This window comes from Myxine glutinosa, chromosome 1 (genome assembly GCF_964187855.1).
Source record: "Myxine glutinosa chromosome 1, kmMyxGlut1.1, whole genome shotgun sequence".
NCBI classification, from domain to species: Eukaryota; Metazoa; Chordata; class Myxini; order Myxiniformes; family Myxinidae; genus Myxine; species Myxine glutinosa.
Window position 1 is genome coordinate 107,358,620 of NC_136261.1, and position 24,932 is coordinate 107,383,551.

General features: G+C 43.1%; 2 protein-coding genes across 7 annotated transcripts in view; one reads left to right on the forward strand and one right to left on the reverse strand.

Moving 5' to 3' along the window:
• The window catches only part of MYCBPAP (MYCBP associated protein), a 59,142-nt gene extending 41,549 nt beyond the window's left edge, over positions 1–17,593 (forward strand). For 4 of the 5 annotated variants that reach the window (XM_068116786.2, XM_068116789.2, XM_078775791.1 and 1 more), the window contains 8 exons: positions 3,726–3,913; positions 4,098–4,241; positions 4,613–4,720; positions 9,909–10,030; positions 11,561–11,679; positions 11,831–11,893; positions 12,960–13,096; positions 16,491–17,593. In XM_068116786.2, coding sequence (XP_067972887.2) covers positions 3,726–3,913; positions 4,098–4,241; positions 4,613–4,720; positions 9,909–10,030; positions 11,561–11,679; positions 11,831–11,893; positions 12,960–13,096; positions 16,491–16,778 — 1,169 coding nt within the window. In that variant the 3' untranslated portion in view covers positions 16,779–17,593. The remainder of the gene's footprint in view (positions 1–3,725; positions 3,914–4,097; positions 4,242–4,612; positions 4,721–9,908; positions 10,031–11,560; positions 11,680–11,830; positions 11,894–12,959; positions 13,097–16,490) is intronic. The other variant, XM_078775787.1, reaches the window with a different exon arrangement.
• Positions 17,594–18,586: 993 nt separating this feature from the next.
• The window catches only part of NOL12 (nucleolar protein 12), a 94,796-nt gene continuing 88,450 nt past the window's right edge, over positions 18,587–24,932 (reverse strand). For both annotated transcript variants that reach the window (XM_078775809.1, XM_078775812.1), the window contains exon 7: positions 18,587–19,357. In XM_078775809.1, coding sequence (XP_078631935.1) covers positions 19,141–19,357 — 217 coding nt within the window. In that variant the 3' untranslated portion in view covers positions 18,587–19,140. The remainder of the gene's footprint in view (positions 19,358–24,932) is intronic.

The following is a 24,932-nucleotide window of genomic DNA, read 5'->3' on the forward strand; positions in this document are numbered from 1 at the left end:
TGAACTACAACCTCAAGAGATGACCATCAACCTACTCGGGGCTATTTATTCATGTATAAAGTCCTGTCTCTTTCAGCCGCTCCTAATACCTTTGTCTAGCTAATCCCGGAATAATTCTAGTCATTATAACTATGCTGAACCCTCCCTAAGGCAGTTATGTGCCCTTCCTAGGAAGTGGTGACCAAAGTTATATGCAACATTTGAGGCAAACTCTCACTAAATGACTGCACAGTTAAAACACTACCTCTTGATTTACCATTGATACCCCTGAGAATACAACCTAAAACACAGTTTGCTTTACCTGTAACTGCCTGGCACTATATGCTGTATGCTTATATCCCCGTATCTACTACTACTATACTACTACTACTACTACTACCACTACCACTACTACAAGTGACAAATGGACAGGTGATGGTCATTTTGGGAAATGTATAAAAACACAAGTTCACCAAATCATACTAAAATACGCCATTTCGTGTCTGTCTGTCCGTCTGTCTGATGAATTTTTGACGCCAATACATTCCGTTGTTACTTATCCAATCTCAACCAAACTTGACAGGATGACCAAGGGTTACATAATGAAGGTTGTAGCGCATTCATTTGCTCCCCCTCCCCAAGGTGGTTTTCTCCCCCCGAGCGGATTTTCCCCGCCATTTCCTTCAATGGGGTTGCACGTTGAGGTGTATACTGTATATCAATGTTAAATTAGCTTTATCGTGGCGTTTGCCCAAAGACGCTTTTAATAACAAAATTAATGGTAATCGCATATTATTAATGTTATTACAAAACAATATTAATACTAATAATGTCCCACTTCCCCAAGGCGTTTTTCTGGCAGTGACAACGTGTATAAATAGCTTGTAGTTGTAATGGCGTTTCCATGGGAGCAGCAGCTTCTACAGGAAGTAAAAATATTATAAACTACAAACACGTATGCCTACATTATTAAACAGTCGCTAATGCTCTTTATCTATCTATAATTCCAGTAATCTCTGTGTGTTTGTTTGTACGTTTGTACGTTTGTTTGTCTGTGACCGCTGTTTCTCGACAACCACGGGTCCGATATACTTTAAACTTGCCAGGTATATTGCTGGGGACCCGAGGATGTGCCTTTTCAAGGTTTCATATTAATCGGACAATTACTTACCGAGCTATGTCCAAAAAACGATTCAACCAATCAGAGAGCAGCGAGCTATCGCGTGTGCCGAACGTGGCGGACACACTCTGCCTCGGATGGCACATTTGAGAGCGTATTCATTTATTTCACGTTTGCAAACTATGTTGGCGCTATGTTGGCGTTAAACTATGTTTTAAAACTAATAAAAACCCCGGGGGGATTGTCACTGTACTCGCAAGCCGTTCGCCGTTCGCTTTGGCGTTGCGAATGGACCAAAACATTTCATGCACCAAACCATTTCATGTAAAGCGTTCGCCGTTCGCTTTGGCGTTGCGAATGGACCAAAACATTTCATGGACCAAACCATTTCATGTAAATAGAGGGGGGGATATAATTTTAGATATAGATATAGTACGGGCATGCCCTAGTAGCACTAAATGAAGGAATTTGGAGGAATCCCGACATTTGTGAAGTAAGGTTTACTTACAGAACTGAGCGAAGATCTACTGTACTCTATATAACCCACAAATGTTGGGTTAATAACATGGCGCTTTCTGCCGCTACCGTGGAATTTTTCGTAGTGAACTTTTGAAACTCGCTCCTACTGTTTAACACGAAACTGAAAAGGAGGAAGCCCGGATTGTGCTCATTTACCAAGCAGCTAGCTAGCGCTTGCCAAGTCAGCCGTTCCTTATGGTTTTGAATGGAGTGCTTGCTCGAATGCTTAAATTAAACCAAATAACGATCTCTCCACAAGAAACTTGGTAAATGAACACACACCCAATGTTCTTGAGACCAGACCATAGATCGACTGTAATCTATACAGTCACGTGAAAAAGTAAGTACACCCCATGTAAAGTTTTGACTTTTTCAACATATTTCAACATACAGCTATTTGATCTTCATTTCAACAATATTGATAGATGAAGGTGATATAATATAACAAATATCATGAAACATTTACATTTTGTAGTCTATTGTATAATTTAAATAAACATAAATGCAAATTTCGCATGTGGAAAAAGTAAGTACACCCTTGGCTCTAATAGGTGGTATTGCCCCCTTTGGCAGAAACAACCTCAAGTAGGCGTTTCTTATAACTGTCGACCAGTCTCTGACATCGACTGGGAGAAATTTTTGCCCACTCCTCCATGCAGAATTCTTTCAAGTGTACGATGTTTGAGGGGTTTCTTGCATGCACAGCTCGTTTCAAATCCCCCCACAACATCTCGATGGGATTTCGATCCGGGCTTTGACTTGGCCATTCCAGAACCCTCCATTTCTTTCTTTTCAGCCATTCCTTGGTGGATTTAGTGGTATGTTTAGGGTCATTGTCATGTTGCAAGGTCCACCTTCGGTTGAGCTTCAACTTTTCGACAGATGGCCTCACATTATCCTCAAGCACTCTCTGGTACAATGAAGAATTCATAGTGAATTATATGATGATGAGCTGCCCAGGCCCTGATGCAGCAAAGCTTGCATGCACAGCTCGTTAGAGCCAAACCATAATATTTCCACCACCATGCTTTACAGTTGGTATCAGGTCAAATGCTCTTTGGTTTTCGCCAAACATGTCTTCTGGTACTGTGGGCAAATAGCTCTACCTTTGACTCATCTGTTCAGAGCACATTGTTCCAGAAGTGCTGGTCTTTGCCAAGGTGTTCATTGGCAAACTTTAGTCTTGCCCTGATGTTCTTTCTGGACAGCAAAGGTTTCCTCCTGGCACACCTCCCATGTAGATCAAATTTGTGCAGTCTCTTTCTAACGGTAGACTCATGCACTTTGACATCAACAGTGGCAAGTGCTACCTGTACGTCCTGTGATGACATTCTGGGGTTCTTAAAGACTTCTTTCAGCATCTTGCGGTCTGCTCTCGGGCTGAACTTGCTGGGGCGACCTGGCCTGAACAAGTTGGCAGTTGTTTGGAATCTTCTCCACTTGTAGATGATCTTCCAGACAGTCGAATGATTGATTTCAAATTGTTTGGAGATCTTTTTAAATCCCTTCCCAGACTCGTAGGCATCTATAACCTTCTTTCTGAAGGCCTCAGAGAGCTCTTTTGATCTGGGCATGGTGACACCACACACTTCAACAACAAAGAGCAAACCAAACTAAATGCCTGAGGTTTAAATAAGACAGGTTCCTCCAAGATCCTCTCTAACGATATTCTAATCATTTGCACATGGGCTGGTGCACCTGATTTTAATTTTAGGTATTTGAAGTGGTGATAAATGTAGGGGTGTACTTACTTTTTCCACATGCGAAATTTGCATTTATGTTTATTTAAATTATACAATGGACTACAAAATGTAAATGTTTCATGATATTTGTTATATTATATCACCTTTATCTGTCAATATTGTTGACATGAAGATCAAATAGCTGTATGTTGAAATATGTTGAAAAAGTCAAAACTTGACATGGGGTGTACTTGCTTTTTCACGTGACTGTATATCCCAAAGAGGAATGACCCTTCCTGCCACTCCCATAATCAATGGGTGTACTAGTAAACAAAGTTAGAATTTTAGCCTCTTTTACAGCCATGTAAATTAAAATGAATATCCTTTGCAGTAAAATGAGTATACTTATTGTCGTTCTTGTGCAGGCATTCTGCGACCAGGCGAAACATGCCACATAAATTTCACGTTCAAAGCGTCCGTGCCAGGTATATACCGAGAGTGTTGGGAGCTCCATCAAAAGCCAGTCCCGCTTGCTGGAGCTTCACTGCATCTCTATTTGCAAGGTGTGGCGACACAAGAGGACATTATGTTACCTGCCCGCCTCCTCCTTGAGGTGAGACATCTTCTATATGACGCACGACTGTAAAGTGGAAAGTGAATTATAGGACGTCCATTTGATTTTGCAACAAATTTGTACTGGGAATTAAATGAACACCTTACACACGACACATAATTAACATGCCAAACAAATGCACAGGAGCAAAATCACAACTGATAGACTTTCCCAACTCCTCAAGGAGGATCTGCTGCACTGTGAGGCAGAGCGAGCTGCACAGATCATTCTTTCCGATCTGTTGGATGGAGTGAAGATTCCATGCCGGGCCGACTCACCCCCCATTCCAACAACAGACCGCTGCCGCTTCCAAACTATGAACCCCCAAGTACAATCTGTTGGACATTGAAAAAGAAAATCCTTTTCTCGCAAAAGCTCAAAGTTTCATTACCCCTCCATTTATTGTTTGTAGTGATGTTTCCCTTCTGTAATCCTTTAACGTTTTTCTTTAAGAAGCATGTCCCAAAATCCATTTGTTCTGAGTTTTCCTGCGTTTCTGAATTGTTTATACATTGAGTATTGTAAATGCTCTACCTTCCTGACATTGCACATTTTTAATGCTTCTTTACATTGCACATTTTGTGAGCAATAATTAGATTTTTTTTTTTAACAAGGAAATATTTGGCTGAAGTAAGTTTGGCTATTCTTGATTGCATCATACTTACTGTGGCCATATTCCCCCAACTTCTTTACCTGTAGTTTACATATCGGTATGAGCATGTTGAGGCACTGCGACATCTCTTGAGCCAAAGCCTGCATGATGAAGCTGGAGCTGAATGGGACCTCTCTTTTTCCACTTGTAGGCAGGTGTGCAAGCAGGATCTTTTCCAATACTGGATTTATTTTGTTTTGTTTTTTAACATTATCTGAGGCTCATAGTGGAGCTGCCACACACAAACACACACACACACACACACACACACACACAAACACACACACACACACACACACACACACACACACACACACACACACGCCTCGTCTTTGAGGTACCACCGACAATGGCCAAATCAACAAAGTATATGAGATTTGAACCTGGAAAGGTGAGCTATGTGCTTAAATAAGAATGCTAGTGGCATTTAACATACTAGGGCATGCCCGTACTATATCTATATCTAAAATTATATCCCCCCCCTCTATTTACATGAAATGGTTTGGTCCAAAGCGAACGGCTTGCGAGTGGTGACAATCCCCCCCCTCTATTTACATGCAATGGTTTGGTCCAAAGCGAACGGCTTCCGGAGTTTGGTAAAGAAATCGCCATCGCGTGCACAAACGCGCAGGAAAGCGAATGAATCGCAAATTCGTTTTTATTAGTTGTAAAACATAGTTTAACGCCAACATAGTTTGCAAACGTGAAATAAATGAATACGCTCTCAAATGTGCCATCCGAGGCAGAGTGTGCCCGCCACGTTCGGCACACGCGATCGTTCGCTGCTCTCTGATTGGTTGAATCGTTTTTTGGACATAGCTCGGTAAGTAATTGTCCGATTAATATGAAACCTTGAAAAGGCACATCCTCGGGTCCCCAGCAATATACCTGGCAAGTTAAAAGTATATCGGACCCGTGGTTGTCGAGAAACAGCGGTCACAGACAAACGTACAGACAGACAGACAGAGATTACTGGAATTATAGATAGATTAACAGCTTAGTTAATATTGTCGTGTGACTCCTCGGTTAAGACCGGGGAATCACGGATGGAAACGAGCTTACTTTGAGGCGTTCGGGTAAATGGCGGATTTTCTAGTACAAGCACGGGAGGAAGAAGGGGAGGAAGAAGAAGCGGGAAATAATCCAAACCGAACACGGATTTCGAATAGAAAGGGAAAATAATAAAAAGGTTTATTTACAAGAACTATTGGTACAAGGAAACGCTACGATAAAAATGAAATCCTAAGTGGGGACATCCCCACACCAGACTTAAATAACAGGACAAAGGAGAAATCGATAAAATAAAACGTTGTATTTGTGGATGCGGGCTTATCTGTCTGGATGTCAGGAATCGTTCGTCAGGAATCGTCGGGCTCCTGAGCTCGTCATCTGACCACAGCTCCGGCTGGTGCGAACCGCTCGGGCGTTGGCGCGAACACCTGCCTCGCTGCACAGTCCATCCCACGCCACACAGCACAGCACTCACACGCAGGCACCAGGAGAGGATGATCGTCGGCGCCCCACCGTCTTTCCAACATCCACCAAGCAAAAGTCCAAACGGGAACAAAAAGGCAAGAAGGGAAGAGGTCCAAACAGGAGAGAAGGGGAGAGAGGTCCGGGCGGGATGGATCCAGGGATGAGAAGCCTTAAGGCGAGCCAGGCGAGCGTGTTGTTTTATCGCTCGGCATCTGACGTCAGCTCTCTCCCTCTGCCAATCAGTGCGTCGCTTCTTTGTGGCCTTTTGCGTCTTCCTCAAGTCCTGGTGCTTCTCCTCCAATGAGCGTGTCGCTTGTTGGTAGTGCTTTGCGCCCTCCACACTGATTGACTGAGCGTCTCACGCCTTTGGTGTTACGTCATTGTGTGGCTCGTCATTGTGGCACGTCCCTCATCTTCCCTACTCTCCAATTAGCGACCTGCTTCCAACTTGCCCCTCCCCCCTGTCAATCACGAGTCCTTTGGGGCGTGGCTATGGCCTGCCTGTTCGATGTTTGCTCATCATGCCAGCGTTGTGCGCGGCCACTTCCGGTCTGTTCGTCCGTAAGTCATTGTGGCGGCGGGGGAATTTAATTAATGTGGTGCTCTATTGGGCCTAGTTAATCTATGTGATGTGTTGCCATAAGGGACACCGGAATGATCACAGAGGGGACGACACAGCGGGGAATTAGCATAAACCCGAGAACTACTTAACATGCCCCGTTCCTCGTAATGCGGACGAAGATACACCTTAATCCGACAAACCGGGCTAGACAGTTCCCTCACTTACATACATCGAGATGATTCTTCTTTTTCGTGACATCGGAGCACCTACCTATGCAGATCTACCTAAATCTATATATCCCACTATCTCACCGACATAACAATATGTTATATAACATATTAACTCATGTTATATAATATATAACATATTAATTCAATAATTTATTGAGTGCATGGGCACCAACTATATACTCATCGTGACCATTTAAATTTCTCACTTACCCTTACTTAAATAATAATAACTAGCCGAAACCCGTGGAACATCCACGGAAGGGAGGATGTGGTGTATGGATAGAGTGTACCATTATGGATGGCATTGGGGATTTGCTTGTCCGAGTAAGAGTTAGGAAGAAAGATGAGAATGAAGAGTGCGAATATGAACAACGATCGCCGACACCGGCACAAATGCATGCTCTGGATTGTCCACTCAGTGGACGGCTTGCTTTCGCCTTTGCCTGTCCAATCAGCGGACGGCTTGCTTCGCCTTTGCCCAGCAGACGCCAATACGATGGCGTCGTAAGATGGCGTCGTATCGGCAGTTAATCGGATGCTTTTGGGCCCGAACGTCGGCTAATTCAGATTTTTCGAGTATGGCTGTACGTGATAAACAAAGAGCGAGGTTCGTAGATCGTAAATCCATTAGTGCCGTGGGCATCGGGTCACTGGGTGCGGCGTAAAAGGGATAACAAAGTCGAGTCCTTACGCTATTATTATAGAGATAATACATTTATTTTATATAGCGCTTTTCAAGAAGCCCAAAGGCGCTTTGACAGAGCACAAAAAACAAGTGCAAAAAGACAAAAATCAAGAGGTAAATAATCAAAGCAAAAGGAAGGAGAAGGAGAAGAGATAGTCAGGGGTTAAATGCTGTGGGTTAAATGTTGAATGCAGTGTTGAACAGGTGGGTCTTTAGTGATGTTTTGAATGTGGTGAGTGAGGAGGAGTCTCTGATGGTGTGAGGTAGTGAGTTCCAGAGGGTGGGAGCAGCGATGGAGAAGGCCCTGTCCCCCCAGGATCTGAATTTGGTCCGCATGGGGGGGGGGGGGGAGTCAGGAGGTTGGTACCAGCAGAGCGGAGGTTGCGGGTGGGAGTGTGTCTGGAGAGGTCAGCCAGGTAGGATGGGGCCAGGTTATGGAGGGCTTTGTAGGTCAAGAGGAGGATTTTGTACTGGATTCTCTGGGGGATGGGGAGCCAGTGAAGCTTGTAAAGGACGGGGGTGATGTGGTCACGGGTCCGGGAATGGGTGAGTAGACGGGCAGCGGAGTTCTGAATGTATTGGAGTTTATTGGTGATTATTGAGGGTGAACCATAGAGGAGGCTGTTGCAGTAGTCCAGACGGGAGGTGATGAAGGCGTGGATGGGGGTTTCTGCAGCCGTGGAGGAGAGGGATGGACGGAGACGGGCGATGTTTTTCAGGTGAAAGAAGGCTGTCTTTGTGATCTGTTTAGTGTATTTGTCGAAGGAGAGGGTTTGGTCAAAGATTATGCCAAGATTCCGGATGTGAGGTGAGGTGGATACTGGGAAACCGTCGATGTTGAGGGCAAAGTTATGGGTGGATTTGGTGAGCGTTTTTGGGCCAATGATGATTATTTCAGATTTATCATAGTTAAGTTTGAGGAAGTTGATTTGAAGCCAGGATTTTATTTCAGTGATGCAGTTTGTCAGGATAGAGTGGGTGGCGGTGGAGATGGACTTGGTGGAGATGAAAAGCTGGATGTCATCGGCGAAGCAGTGGAATTGGAGACCATGACGGCGGATTAAGTGACCAAGGGGGGACAGGTACAGGATGAAGAGGAGGGGGCCGAGAACTGAACCTTGGGGGACACCTTGGGGGAGGGGAGCAGTGGGGGATTTGCAGTTATTGATGGAGATGAACTGGCGTCTGTCAGAGAGGTATGATTTGATCCAAGAGAGGGCAGTGCCGGTAATGTTAAAGGTGGTTTCAAGTCGGGTGAGGAGGATGGTGTGATTGATGGTGTCAAAGGCGGCGCTGAGGTCGAGGAGGATGAGAATGTTGAGGTTGCCGGCGTCAGAGGAGAGGAGAAGGTCGTTGGTGATTTTGAGGAGAGCAGTTTCAGTACTGTGGTTGGAGCGGAATCCGGATTGGAATGTTTCATACAGGTTATTGGCAGAGAGGTGATGTTTGAGTTGAGTGGCTACAGCACGTTCCAAAACTTTTGACAGAAAGGGTAGGTTGGAGATGGGTCTGAAGTTATTTAGGGGGTCAGGGTTGAGTCCAGGTTTTTTCAGAATGGGGGTAACAGCAGCAATTTTTAGGGATGGTGGGACGATGCCTGTAGACAGGGAGGAGTTTATTGTTGCAGTGATAAGTGGAGAGAGAGCAGGAAGGGAGGCCTTGACAAAGCTGGAGGGGATGGGGTCAAGAGTGCAGGTGGCAGTTTTCATTCCTATGAGGAGTTCAGAGAGGTCAGTAGGGGAGACTGGCGAGAATTGAGACAGGGGTTGGCAGGATAAGGGGGGGCAGGTGGTTTGAGGGGGAGCGGGTGCGGTGGTGGTTAAGCTGTTGTAGATGTTGTCAATTTTGCATTGGAAGAATGAAAGGAAGGAGATGCAGTTGTCTACTGTGAATGACTGGGTGGTGGTGTTCAGGGGGCTGAGGAGTTTGTTTATTGTAGAGAAGAGTGCTTTTGGGTTTCCAGAGCCAGAGTGGATAATTTGAGAGTAGTAGGCAGAGCGGGCGTGGGAGAGGGCCCATACATTTTTACATACATACATACAGACAGAGGGCATACAGAGGGCCCATACATACAGAGGGCCCATATGGGAGAGGGCCCATAATAGTAAAGAACCTATAAAAAGCTGGAAATTTTAAATATCCCATACATTTTCTTTAGCAGAGGTGAGGGTTGGGGCACTATATCATACTTGGAAATATAATCACATTTGTTGCTGCATCTCGTCTTTATAATTAAATGCCCTGAAACTAATGCCGTGAAACCCCTGTGTACAATTCAATTTTAATATATTTCATAGCAAAAGAGTGGACTCTAACTTTTAGCTAAATATGATAAGTATTAGCCAGTCACTTAGTGGGTCTTTGCACTATACATTGTATGTGGCCTGCAGGCTCTGCTTGGTTTGGAGGATGAGGATGAACGTGAGGATGTTCTTTTGAAGATGAATGTTCAGCTCCAGCAATTTCCTCGTAAATCTCCACCTTCTTCATGGAACAAAGCATACCAAATCGGGTACAAAAGGATTAGCCCAAAACCAAATCCCTGTTGGGCCTTAATCAAATGTATTTGATGTAAACCATGTTCAGCTTTTTCAATTCTTGTTTACGTCCACAAGTGCATTTGTTTGTGTTTGAATGCTTCTCATTAAACTTTATAAAAAGCTGGAAATTTTAAATATCCCATACATTTTCTTTAGCAGAGGTGAGGGTTGCCCTTCCCAGAGGTGAGGGGCACTATATCATAAAATAAATAGTAAAGAAGCCTTATAATTCCGGTTTTGATCAACCTGGGGTAGTTCCAAGGGGATGACAACTGAGAATACGGGACTTTTGAAAATGACGTAATCTACCCCAGAATACAAATAGTGATCTTCGGGACATGTGAACTGCTATTGTGCATGCGCGATAAGGATTGTTCCCTAAAATGGCTCACAGGTCTTCTAAAAGAAGCCGAATATACTTGGAAATGAATATCTGAAAGAAAGCTGGGGTGTTCGCCTCTAAACAACGAAAGAACACCGTATCTGCTTTGGGTGCTTCTGACCGCTAAAGGGAAGGTCATATCTGGGGCCTGTGAAGGTACAGGGTAATTAGGTAAAAATGAACTTTAAAATGATGATTTTACTCTATCATGGTTGGCACGAAAGGCCTCATCAGCATTCATTTGCCATTTTGAAAGTATTGTTGTTCGCATTGTCCACCTGCCCGTTAACATTAAAAATAAATTCGGATTCTTCATCATTGAGAGATAGGGCCAAAAACGATATACAGTATAGCACGATATCTCAAAAAGTTGTGGACGAATTCGGACGAAATTTAGTGGACAGGTTGGGTATGTGACAAGGAAGAGTTGATTCGATTTTGGTGAAGATCCGAATTCGGATCCGGATACAATAATTTTTTAATTTCTAAGTCACCATTGAGAGATGTGGCCAAAGACAATATATAGCATGATATGTCAAAACGGTATGGACGAGTTATGACAAAAGTAGGTGTACGAGTTGGGTAGGTGACAAAAACAAGTTGATTAGATTTTGGTTCAGGTCCGGATCTAGTCTATCTGTGGGATACAAAATGTAATCCATTTAGCCTGGCGGAGGTATGCACTCTACCGAATGCTGTTCTAGTTTTAATTGCATTTACTTGAATCAATCAATTGATTGATTGATAGCCTGGTGTTGGCTTAGCGGCTAGGGTGCCAGCTTAGGATCCTAGGATCCTGGGTATTGAATCCCGGTCGATCGCTGAATTAACGCCCGGGGGGTTGACTCAGCCTGTCATCCTTCCGAGGTCGGCTAATTGAGTACCAGTTCACTGGTAATTCCCTGCTTGTCGTAAAAAGGCGACAAAAAGGGTTGGCGTCAGGAAGGGCATCCGGCCGTAAAACATTGCTTCAAAAAGGGGACCAAAAAACAACAACAACCAAGGTTCCCCCAAAAATGGCCTCTAAAGGTGGTTCTTTTTTTAATTTATAATTGATCATTTTTGTTGTAAAAATGTAGTGTGTCTATTATATTGCTTTCTTTTTGTACTTCCTACAAAGGTACTATTGTTTCATGCAGCTGGCTGAATCCATCTCCACTGTCGCACTCTATTTGCACAAAAACTTAGGCTTACCTGAGATTGAGCAGGAAATAGCTGAAGTCTCCACTGAACATCCAAGTAAGCACATCACTTTCATGTTCCTCTTGAGCAAGCAGGAAAAGGATAAAAAGGATTACAAAGATTGTTTTAATATGCCCTCGCACTCTTGCCAGTGTCATGATGGAGTTGAAAAATCACACAGTCCTAATACTTGTGTCTAACTTTCCAGGTTATGTCAGTCTAGTTATTGATACAGAAAGGATATCAAGTAAAGAGAGTGCAGTCAGCAATGGTAAGCAATTGAGGTTTACATAAATGTTCAAAATAATTACGTTGCTCTTGTTCGCTCAGCCCCTTGCAGTGAGATACAAAACGTAAATTGTTCAGCCTGGCGGAGGGTACCGATTGCCCTTTTAGTTACCCTCGCCTGAGGAGAGGGTATTGCAGTTGAGTCCGTTTGTTTGTCTGTTTGTCCGCACAGAATAAATATGATTTTCTCTGCAACCGTTGATCCGATTGACAGGAAATTTTCACCATAGGTGCAACTCCACCTGCAGTATTTTTTAATGTAATTATGACGTCATAGATCACGTGGTCTGGACGCCATCTTGGAAAAACGGAATATATTTTCCCCTCTATATCTCCGAAAGCGCTGCATAGAAAAAATTGAGACATGGCTCATTGTAAAGAACTCTCCATGGGGAACAACATATGTTAATGACGATGTCATAGGTGCCTCCATTATGACGTCATAATTTGAAAAGTACAAAACTTCATCCGATCAAGATGAAATTTCTTGAGCATAATCTAGGAATAAATTAGTGGAGAAAAAAATAATGACGTCATCTGTGGTTCGGCCGCCATATTTCTTTTTAACACAAAAGCCTTAAAAACCACTGAAAATACATCCTGGCGAGGGTTTGCAATCTCTGCTCTTTCTTGTTTATTTTGTTATCACTTCTTAATAAATTTCCTCCTGGACTCGTACCTTTGCACCACACTGTATATTATGGAGACCATGAACCCATGTGTTTCAACAGCACTTGCGATGAAGGTCCTCATCAACTGGGGGGTATACCTGTTATGTATCCACCAAATTTAAGCACTTGTTACACAGTTAACGAGATTTTTGAATTGTAGCTGGAAAGGAAGATATTAAAGTATTAAAATCAGGAGGTTAAAATGCAAATTACAATTAAAATGCAACGAGTAAACAATGCACGATCGACAGATCAAATATTAATTCTACCAATTCAACATTTGTAGATCGTTTTGCTGTTGTCTACAACACGATGCATTTGGAAGAACATGCTGATAGAAATTGACAGCAAATTATGTCAACAATAATGTCTCCACAGATAAAAGGATTCCCAGCAGAGGGAAAATGGAAACTAAGGGCAAAGGTACTCCTGAGGGAACCAAGTCACTGAAGGGAAACATTGAAAAGGACAAGAAGGCTGGAGGCAAAAGGAACTTGAAAGAGAAGGTTGAAGAGGTATGCCATGCCTGATATGGAAAATACAAATGGTTCCAACCTGATGTGCTCCCCAATGTCTGCGATTCGTATTTGGCTATATTTTATTGCTTGTCACAGCATAAGCGGGACATCCGCACCCTCAGCCAATCATGCTACCCTGCAGCCTTGTGCTGCATACGAAAGAAGAGGATTGCTTTTCACAGATCAAACTATCATTCCAGTCCTGGAATGTCTTCCTATCAACAATTCTAGCTCATACATTTCCTTTTAACATTTTCATCCAGAATACCATTGTCTTCACATCCTTCTTTTTCTGTGCTAACTATCCCATCATGCCAGAGATAATGACTATAAAACCTACAACGACATTTGGTGGAGCGCATACTTCTGCCAGACTGCAGAACAGTTTACATTTTGTATCACACTGATGGGCCGGATCTGAATCTGGACCTGAACTGAAGTTGAATCGCCTTGTTCTTGTAACCCAACCAATTCATCCACCATGTTTTGTCATAACCCGTCTTGAAATATCATGCAAACATCGTTTTGGCCCCATCTGTCAATGATGAAGAATGACTTAAATTTTTTTTAAATCCTCATATCCGGATCCAGATCTTCACCAAAATCGAATCAATTCGTCCTTGGTCGACACCCAACCTATTCACCAAGTTTCGTCCGAATCCGTCCATAACCTTTTGAGATATCGTGCTGTGTATCGTTTTTTTGCCCTATCTCTCAACGGTGAAGAATTACTTTCTAGTATTTGGATCCGGATCTTCACTAAAATCGAATCATTTCGTCCTTGTCACACACCTAACCTGTCGCCCAAATCTGTCCATAACTTTTTGAGATATCGCACACAGAGAGACAGACATACAGGTGTGAAAGTATAACCTCCGCCCACCTCTGGTGTGGAGCTAATATATAATCTCGTCTTCTTCTTCATTCGTATGCAGCCCATGGTTGGGGATAGCATCATTGGCTGGGGGCACAGATGATGTGCTGCTGATGCAATGCCCTCTGTTGGTTAGAACAGCAATTTGGAATTTCCTCATGGTACCAGTGATAGCTTGCCGACTCTTCGTGAAGCACACCATGGGATCTTTGCCAACTAATGCCAGCAGCTGAGACGCCCGTTTAACTGTCCATCCGAAGGATGGAACACACACACACACACACACTAATGAATCACCCTGTCTGTCAAATGACAGTTTATAGCTGGATGGGGATTCAAACCCAGGTTAGACAGCTTAGAGGTGAGTATGCTTACCTCTACCTAGTCATGGTACATAATGATAATAATAATGACAATATTGAAAATGATAATTTTCATGTTTCATGTTCTGTATTTCAATGATAATAAATAAAATTACAATGTTAATAACGACAACAATGATAACGATAATGGCACACGAGTACGTCTATTAATTACGTACCATTGAAACGTGAGTATTACGTGAGTACGAAGTACCAATGAAATGTGAGTACTACAGCTATTAATTAGGTACTATTGGAACATGAGTATGCCCATTAATTATATACGAATGTAATGTGAGTACATCTATCAATTACGTACTCATGAAATGTGAGTTGGACCATGAGTGCGTCTATTAATTCCGTACTATTGGAAGGTACCCTTTCGACCTTTAGATCCCTCTATAACCTTCAGGACCGTAAGACCTTTTAAGACCCTTCAGACCTTTATACCCCTTAGACCGTTTAAAACCCCTTACACTCCTTTCTACCCTTTTCGACCTTGCCATTTTAATAGCCTTTCAGACCCGTTTGACCATTGGACCTTTCCACCTTTTCAGACATTTGCCCTTTCAGTTGCAATCAATGACCTATCATTCAGTATATGCTTCCATTTATTTGCAATGGAAAAAACACCACACAAAATAAGTCTTGGAGAGGGCCTGCAATCTCTGATTGCTCTTTCCAGTTTTATAATGCTTTTCCGATTTTTTAAATTTCAATTCAATGTCTGTTCTTTACTTAAGAAGATGATCATATAAGCCCTACTGCATGACCTTAATTTAGTACCTTCAGAAAGTATTCACACCGCTTGACTTTTTTCACATTTTGTTGTGTTACAGCCTGAATTTAAAATGGATTAAAATGAGATGTTTTTGTCACTGATGTACACATAAAAGCCCATAATGTCAATTTTCTTTTTTTAGAAATTATCACAAAATAATAATTAAAAATGAAATACAGAAATATCTAATTTCCATAAGTATTCACCCCTTGAGTGAATACTTTGTTGAAGCGCCTTTGGCAGTGATTACAGCTTCAAGTCTTCTTGGGTATGTCTGTATCAAACTTGCACATCTGGATTTGGGGAGTTTGTCGAATTCGTCCTTGCAGATTTGCTCAAGTTCTGTCAAATTGGATGAGGAGCGTCGGTGAACAGCAATCTTCAAGTCTTTCCACAGATTCTCAATGGGATTAAAGTCTGGGCTTTGGTTGGGTCATTCAATGTCTTTCACATTCTTGTCCTGAAGCCATTCCAGTGTTGCTTTGCCTGTATGCTTGGGGTCATTCTCCTGTTGGAATGTAAATATTTGCCACAGTCTGAGGTCTTTTGCACTCTGAAGCAGATTATCCGCAAGGATTTGCCAGTAAATCTTCTCCACAGTCTAAGGTCTTTTGCACTCTAAAGCAGATTATCCGCAAGGATTTGCCAATATTTGGCTCCATTCATGGTTCCCTCTATCTGAACAAGCCTCCCAGTCACTGCCTCTGAAAAGCATCTCCATGGCATGATGCTGCCACCACCATGCTTCACGATAGAGATGGTGTTCGATGGGTGATGAACTGTGCTCCGTTTCCGCCAGACGTCAGTGACATGTGACATGTGTAAATCAGTGACAAAAAAATCTCAATTTAATCCATTTTAAATTCAGGCTCTAACAAAACAAAATGTGGAAAAAAGTCCAGGGGTGCGAATACTTTCAAAAGGCACTGTATCTCTGTACTCATCTCATTCCTACTATTAACGCAACTAACACAAAATAGTAATGCTTACCCTCCCCTGCCCACAATCACCAAATTACTGCCCACTCCCTTCCCTCACAGTTTAGGTGTTTATATATGAAATCTGATTATCTATTTCTCCCTCTGAGTAACTATTAATAGTATAAGGGAGGATGGGGGCATAGACATTATGCTTATTAAACACGATGTTCAACTTGCATGTCAGAATGTATGCCGTATAATGCTATAGAGCATAGACATTAACCGACCAGATGTTCAAATTCAAACAAAATCAAGGCAAAACCGCAACAAATAGCTGTCGTCAATTTAGTACGTTCATCAAACACAAGTGTTTTGGGATTTGTTGCCAACAATGCCACCTCTGTTGGATGCATTCTTGAGGGTTCAAAGCAAATCATACTGTGCTGGTGAGCAGAGCAAATCAGCAGGCAAGAAAAGCCGTGGTGTGGAGGAGTGCAAAATAAACAGCTTGACAAAAGCAGATACACGAGAACCGAGCCAAAGTGAGCCTGCAGTCTGTCCAGCCACTAAACCCCAAGTTGACCCCGTCATTCAGGGCAAGTACCTGCAACAGCTCCATGCCCAGGTGAGGGTTATCATGTGCAGATGGCTTGTGATCATATCCACAGTTAAGAAAACAAGGATTCAAGTCCTCAGAGGGCAGCATAAAAAAATGAGACGTGTAGATTTTATATTTAAATAAATGTTGGAGAAAGGTAAAATATATATAAAACGAGAAAGGCACTCAGTAGAGAGCATACCTCTACCAGGTGAACGGTTTATGTTTTGTATTCCAGAGTAGACCAGAAAAATCACAATACAGAATCACATTTAATCAAAATCATCCGTCCACAACTTTTTGAGATATCCTGCTATGTATCGTTTTTGGCCCGATCTCCCAATGGTGAAGAATCACTTTAAAATCCTAATAGCCGGATCCGGATCCAGATCTTCACCAAAATTGACTCAATTGTTCCTCGTCACACATACAACCTGTCCACCAAGTTTCGGCCAAATCCGTCCACAACTTTTTGAGATATCCTGCTATATATCGTTTTTGACCCTATCTCCCAATGGTGAAGAATCACTTAAGAAATTAAATAATTCTCATATCCGAATCCATATTCAGATCTTCACCAAAATCGAATCTGTTCGTCCTTGTCAGACACCCAACCGGTCCACCAAGTTTCGGCCAAATCCGTCCTCAACTTTGAGATATCCTATGTATCGTTTTTGGCCCTATCTCCCAATGGTGAAGAATCACTTAAGAAAATATACGAGCCGAATTCGGATCTTCACCAAAATCTAATCATTTCGTCCTTGTCACATACGCTACATCTCTGCCAAATTTCGTTCGAATCCGTCCACATTTTGAGATATCTTCTTCACAAACAGAGACGGGGTGAAAACATAACCTCCATCCACCTTTAGTGGCAGAGGTAATAAATAAATAATTCAAGGTAGTAGGTAGGTGATGGTGATGTTAAATTATATATAAATAAATAATGGTTCCCAAAATAATGTACAACGCTTTTTACTATTCTCTCCTGCATAACCATATTTTTTAATTGCCAAAAATCGGAATACAATAGTGTCCCATAACCTCAAACTGAGATCCCAAAATTATTTGAGGCGTCTCATGCCCAGATGTTATTGCATGAATGTGCCGGATATGAGGGACGAAATGCATCATTTTCGAGCAGAGGCTTTAGATGGGTAGCCTGTACCCAAAATATATGTCCCCAGCCAGCTGACGCCTAGTTGGGGGCTAGAAATATTGCAAGTCCTTACCCTTTAGGTAACATATTCACAAATTTATTACATTAAACCATTCAAGTGCATATGGAGTTGTCTGAAGACTTGATTGCTGAAAGTATTCACACAAGAAGAACTAAGTTAATCACAATTCTACTGAATTGTTTCCTCGTTATTAATTGATCAATGAGCATTGTCAATCAGAGCAGTGTTCCATTATTACTCTTTAACACTTAAATAAACGCCACAAATTTTTCGAAGACCTCATCATTGTACTATGGTCTTAAATGACCTGGCTCACCACGACCATGCAAGTCTTGCCAAAGCAGTTGGAAAACACATTTTACACAATCAGTGCTGAGCATTTATTAAAAGTGAAAAAAAGAAATCTGATCGATTATATATATATATATAATTTTTCAGAACAAGCATCCAAGTACTTAATGAATAGCTTGACAGGTTGAGGCAGAGATGGGGCACTTTGCTTTTGACAGTTTGAGCTGTCTTGTTTTGTCTATGATTCCAGACAGGGTGTTGTTGCATAAAGTGTGCTGTTGGATGTTAACCTTGGAATCCATCAGTCAGCAATGACTGCTGGTGGACCTTAAATATCGCAGTTTGTTTGTTTTTGCAAAGAGTAGGCAATTGCCCGTATTCCTGCCCAATTGGCCAGAAGGCCCAAGCTCAGTTATAAATTCCGATCGAATTACGATCCAACCCATCGTGCATTTGTAACAAGGCTCTCGTTGACAACCCTTCCTTTGGCCATGTAGGAAATGATTTATTAATCATTAACACAAACCTTGAACTGTGGATGGGAGCCATTCATTTATTACCGATAGATGTGAATAGGGCATTAAACAAGACACCAATGTGCAAGTTAGCAAATTCACTCAAGCAAATGACCCCATCAAGACCATCTTTTGTGCAGGTGTACACAATGCTCAGCAGTACTATTGATGAAATGGCTGGCTTGCTACAAGACCTGGCGCTCTATTTGAGACAAGAGCACAGTTAATCTTGCATCACCTGGACATCACAATTGCCCTTTCCTCCCTCCATACATTTTTTTTCATTTTAAGGTGGGATTGCGATGTTTGTCACTTTGTAATCACCATTTCCATTTGCACAAATATTTTGCCCACTTACTGGAAATACAGTTGGAGAATGAATGGGAAGTTTTTGTTTTGCACATTTGTTAAAATAAATCGTTATCAAAAATATAAAGGGAAGAAAATACCAGGATGTCAATCTGAGCAAGTCCAGGTTTAAAAGAGAAAAAAAGCAAAACGACAGAACACAAAGACTTCCTAATCATCACACTGTCTTCGTCTCCCACCATCACGTCGCCGTTTCTCCCGCCTGGTGGTTGAACCGTGGGGCTTGCGTTTTTCACCTTGCTGTTGACAACCAATCTGGCCACCACGATGCCCTGTGTTCAACCGTGAACGCCGTTTCTTTTTTGCTCTGCTACCTTTTTCCATGATCTTCTTCACCTTGTGAAGAGATGATTGCAGCGTATTGAGCCTGCCCAGAGAGAGAACCACCACACCACAAATCAATACATTTTGCACTTTTGTCTTAGAAGCAAAATGTCAAAGCATTTGACCACCAGAGGTTCAGCCTCAGAAACATTTACAGCATCACCGACATGGACAGTTACATATGACTCCATTTTACAGCAAAAAAACCTAATTTCAAATACAATTTTCTTTATATTTCTGCACACAAATTTTAAACATTAGAAAAGTGGTTCAATGAATTTCCAAAGTGAAAAATTTCAGAGAAAACTGATAATTCAATCGCTAGAAATGTAAGCATGCCCCTGCCATTACACTTCAAGTAACCATGTGTAATACAATTTCCTTTTGTGTAAGATTTAATATTTTTGAATTCAATTTATTTCACAAAAAAAACACTACAGGAAAACGCTAATGGGCTTGTAGTTAAAAGCTTTGATTAACGGCGGTATACACAGACAAATTTAACTAAATAAATTTTAAACCAGAGGACAATGTAAAAACTGTCAAACTTTCATCTCACATGAGAAATTCAACTCTTGCCTTTTGTCTAGAGAGAGAAATCGAAAGGTCATTGGGCAGAAGCTGCGCATGTGAAATGCCGAGACTCGATGCCTTGATGCTTGGAGTCTGTTGACATTTTCCCAATAATATTTGGTTGAACTGGGCAGTTTAGGTGGCTTTTGAGACTTTTTTGGATTACATGATGAGTTCCAATACTTTCGTGTTGACAAATTTATATTTATTTTCTTTAATACTTTCCTGCTGGTTCAGAGCTAGACATGTGTGGTTTGAATGCAATTACAACATGTATTTGTCGAGTACACGAGCAGTATGTGGCATGCCTTGTGTTAATGAGAATGTGCATGTAGTAATTCTCACTAAAAAAGTAATTCCCTGTTTCTGTGCTGCTTCTGTAAGGATCTGCCAATAAACAGACCACACTGAGCTGAGCCTTGCTTGTCCAAATGCACCTCCTCAGAAGAGGGTGTAACAAAACATTCTTACGACAGGAACTGAGCTGGATTCAAGTAAAAGCCAGCTGTGGGCGAGAAAAGGCAAAGATACATTTTTCTTTAACCAGAACGTCTCATCATACAATTTTCATGGATTGACGTACTCGTACAGCCTGGGGTTGGCTTAGCGGTTAGGGTGCCGGCTTGGGATCCTAGGATCCTGGGTTTGAATCCCGGTCAATCGCTGAATTAACACCAGGGGGGTTGACTCAGCCCGTCATCCTTCCAAGGGCGGCAAATCGAGTACCAGATCACTGGTAATTCCCTGTGTGTCGCAAGAGGCGACCAACAGGGTTGGCGGCAGGAAGGGCATCCGGTCATAAAACATTGCTTCAAAAAGGGGACTGAGGTGCCCGAAAAAGGCCAACCCCTGCTCTGCGGGGAAAAATGTCCTCTAAAGGTCTTCTTTTTTTTTTTTTGACGTACTCGAACGATGGCCTATCAGCAAAACCTTACGGACACAATATGGTATTTTCATACAGGTAAGGAGGTCTGTGTAAAGATTAAGATATATGACCCATAACATCACCGATGATGTGCCAAAGCAAACGGCAGAGATGCTGCTGCATAAATCAAGGCATAGGAATAGTTAAGTGTTTTGTTTCCAAAAACACGTTTTCCAATATATAGTGCCTTCAGAAAGTATGCACACACTTTGACCTTTTCACATTTTGTGGTGTTACAGCCTGAATTTAAAATGGATTAAATTGAGATTTTTTTGTCACTGATCTACACATAACACCCCACCAATGTCAAAGTGTATTTTTTTTTTTGGAATTATTTTACAAAATAATTTAAAAATGAAAAGCTGGAATGTCTTGAGTCAATAAGTATCCAACCCCTTTGCTATGACACTCCAAATTGAACTCAGGTGCATCGAATTTCCTTTGATCATCCTTGAGAAGTCTCTACAACTTGATTGGAGTCCACCTGTGGCCAATTCAATTGATTGGACATGATTTAGAAAGAAATGCACCATTCTATATAAGATCCCACAGTTGACAGTGCATGTCAGAGCAGAAACTCTACCATGAAGTCCAATGAACTGGCTGTAGAACTCCAAGAAACATAGGTCTGGTGAAGGTGAATTCTGAAGATCTTGTGAATTATGAGGAAACATAGATCTGGTGAAGGGTATAAAACAAATTCTAGAGTGTGGAAAGTTACCAAGAGCACAGTGAGCTCCAGCATTAGGAAATGGAAAGAATATGGAACTACGCAGACTCTTCATATAGAGCTGGCCGTCCAATCAAACTGGGCAAACAGGCAAGACAGACCTTAGTCAGGGAGGTTGTTTTTTTTTGTTTTGTTTTTTTGTATACTGAATCGAGGCTCGTGAAAGAGCTAACATTTACTTCACAAACAAATCAACCAGACAAACAAAATATATAAAAAGAGGGAGCGTAAGACAAGATGGGGGGAGAAGGGGAAGCACACAAACACAACATTTGAGAGCAGGGAGATTTGTGGGATGGAGAGGGCTTGGGGGGAGGAGGGGTGGGAAGGGGGGGGAAGGTGGGAGAAGTATAAAACACAAGGCCACCAAGGACTTCAATCCCACGTGGAGTGGGATTGAAGAGAGTGAGGGAGTTTGTTCCAGAGGCGGGAGAAAAGAGGAATGAAGGAGTGAAGGTGAGCAGAGAGTCTTGATTTTGGCAGTTTAACCATAAGAGGGTTGCAGGCAGATCTTGTGCGACCTGTAGGAATATTTGCGGGACAGAGCCCAGAGAGAGCTGGGGGGGCAAGGCCAGAGAGGAGTCGGTAGTGAGAGGCCCTTGGAGTTAGATTCATCGCGGGAGATTCCAATGATTCTGAACGCTTTGGTTTCAACAGCGTGAAGACGAGCTAGGTGTGAGGCAGGAGCACCAGCCCAGAGGGGAGAGCAGTATTCCATTGAGCTGCGGATGAAAGCCTTGTATGTGGTGAGGAGCTCAGGTGTGCCAAGGAAGGACTTCGCACGACGGAGGATGCCCAGTCGGCGACTGGCTTTGGAGGCCAGATTTGAAATGTGGTTTTCCCAGGAAAGATCATGGCAGATAGTAGGACCCAAAAGCTTGAGTGACAGAACTTCTTGGAGAGGATTATTCAGAAAGTGGATGGGAGGGTTGTCCAGTCGGTCTTTTCGGAGAGTCATCGTAAGTGTGAGATTTGTCAGGATTGAAAGACATGTTCCACTTGTTTGCCCAGTCTGTGATTTTGCCCAGGTCTGCAGAGAGTGAGGAGGCTGCAGACTGCCGATCTGAGGGATGAAGAATGGAGCGACAGAGAGTAGAGTCATCAGCAAAGAGATAGAGAGGATTTTAAAGAGAGTCAGAGAGATCATTGATGAAGACCAGAAAAAGCACAGGGCCCAGAACACTGCCTTGGGAAACTACAGCCTGAACAGGAAGAGGAGATGAGAGAAACCCATTCAGGGCCACACGTTGACTACGACTAGAGAGGAAGTCCGCCAGCCATGCGTGGAGATTTCCATGGATACCAAAAGAGGAGGGTTTGGTGAGCAGAGCGGGGTGCCAGACCGTATCGAAGGCACGTGATATGTCAAGGAAGACAGCTCTAATTTCCTGTTTGGCATTGAGGACCTCCATCCATTGTTTAGAAAGCAGAAGCAGCATGTCCAGATTAGAGTGACCAGGTCTGAAACCAAATTGATGATCAGAGATCAAGCCATTGGAGAAGAGGAAAGATTTCATATCTGAAGCAATGATGGATTCCATGACTTTGCTGATAATTGGGAGAAGGCTGATTGGTCTGTAGTTGCTGTGATCTGTTTTTGCACCTTTTTTGTGCAAAGCGGTGATGTTCGCAGATTTCCAAGCAGATGGCAGATGACCTTGAGAAAGGGTGAAGAGAACAGAGAGAGGGAGTGAAAGAGCGGAAGAACAGGATTTTAGGACCCGTGGGCTGATGCCGTCAGGTCCAGTTGCAGAATCAGAGTCGAGGGTTGACAGAAACTTTTCCACCTTGTCAGGAGGAAAGGACACAGAGTCCAGGAGCAGCTGGGTACGACTGGGTACGGTGGGTACAGAGAGGGATGGGTTTGGGACACAAGATTTAGAGGCAAACACAGAGTTGAGGCATTCAGCTTTTTCACGTGCGGAGTCAGCCGTGTGGCCGTTTGTGGTGAGGGAGGGGATGGAGGGGGAACAAACACCAGAAACAGATTTGACCAGACGCCACCAGGATTTGGGAGGGAGACAGATAAGAGAGTTCGGTCCTGAGAACGGAGAGATATTGTTTCCTGGCTCTCCTGAGGGTGGACACACACTTGTTTCGGGCTTTGTGAAAGGAAATGAGATTTCCTTCCGTTGGATTTGCTTTCCAGGAGACGAAAGCAAGTTGTTTCTGGGCAATAGCCTCACCACAAGATTCCGTGTACCATGGACGGGAGGAAGGGTATGACAACTGAAGACGAGATGGGATAAATCTGTGCATGAGAGAGAGCAATTTACTTTGGAAGAATTCCCAGGATGAGTTGATGTCAGAGGCGGTAGAGATGGGAGACCAGTCCAGATGATTGATGGCTGCATGAAGACCGTGCCAGTTGGCCTGAGTGAAATGCCAGACTCGTCGACGCTGAGGAGGCTCTCTGAGAATGGTCAGAGAGATGTCCACTTTAACAAGCACATGATCAGATGAGCCGATTGGAGCAGAAGAAGAGCAGCAGACATTTTCAGGGAAGTTGGTCGTAACCAAGTTCAGAAGAGAAGATGCTCCGTTGACTGAGATCCGGGTCGGGAAATTGACAGATTGTGTCAGTCCCAGTGAGTCACAGAAGTCCTTTGCTGAAGAGCCATGGCTGGTGAGAGAGGTACCCACACCCAGCCAACTGGCATGGTGACAATTGAAATCACCACATATGAGGAGGAGAGAGTTGGGATGCGTAGATAGAAGTTGGTCCATATCAGACAGCGAGATGTAGATGGAGTCATAACTGTTTGGTGGACGGTACAACACACATATGAACAAAAGGTGGGAGCGAAGGGGAAGCCGTAGCCAAAGGTATTCCTGGGGGTGAGGTGGAGAGAGGGCAGTGCAGGGCGAGTGAGGAAGAGAGTTTTTTTATAAAGATAGCAACCCCACCTCCAGGACGAGGCTCAGGTCTATCATACCGGAGGAGTGTGTAACCTGGGAGAGATACCAAGGCATCAGAGACATCATGAAGGAGGAAAGTTTCTGTTAAGCAGATCACGTCTGGTTTGTCAGAAGCAACCTGTATGAGGTGACCAAGAACCCAATGACCACGCTGGCAGATCTACAGAGTTCCTTGGCCAAGATGGGAGAAAATGCTGGAAGGACCACAGTCTCTGCACCTCTTCAAAAATATAGGCCTCATGGGATAGTGGCCAGATGGAAGCCACTCCTGAGAAAAAGGCACCTGACAGCACGCCTGGACTTTTTCAAAAAGGCAAGTTAAAGACCGAGAGCATGAGGCAACAGATTATGTAGTCGGATGAGACGAAAATTGAACTCCTTGGCCTGAATGCAAAGCGCTATGTTTGGCTGAAACCCAGCACAGCTCATCACCCATCTAACACCATCCCTACCAGGATGCATGGTGGTAGC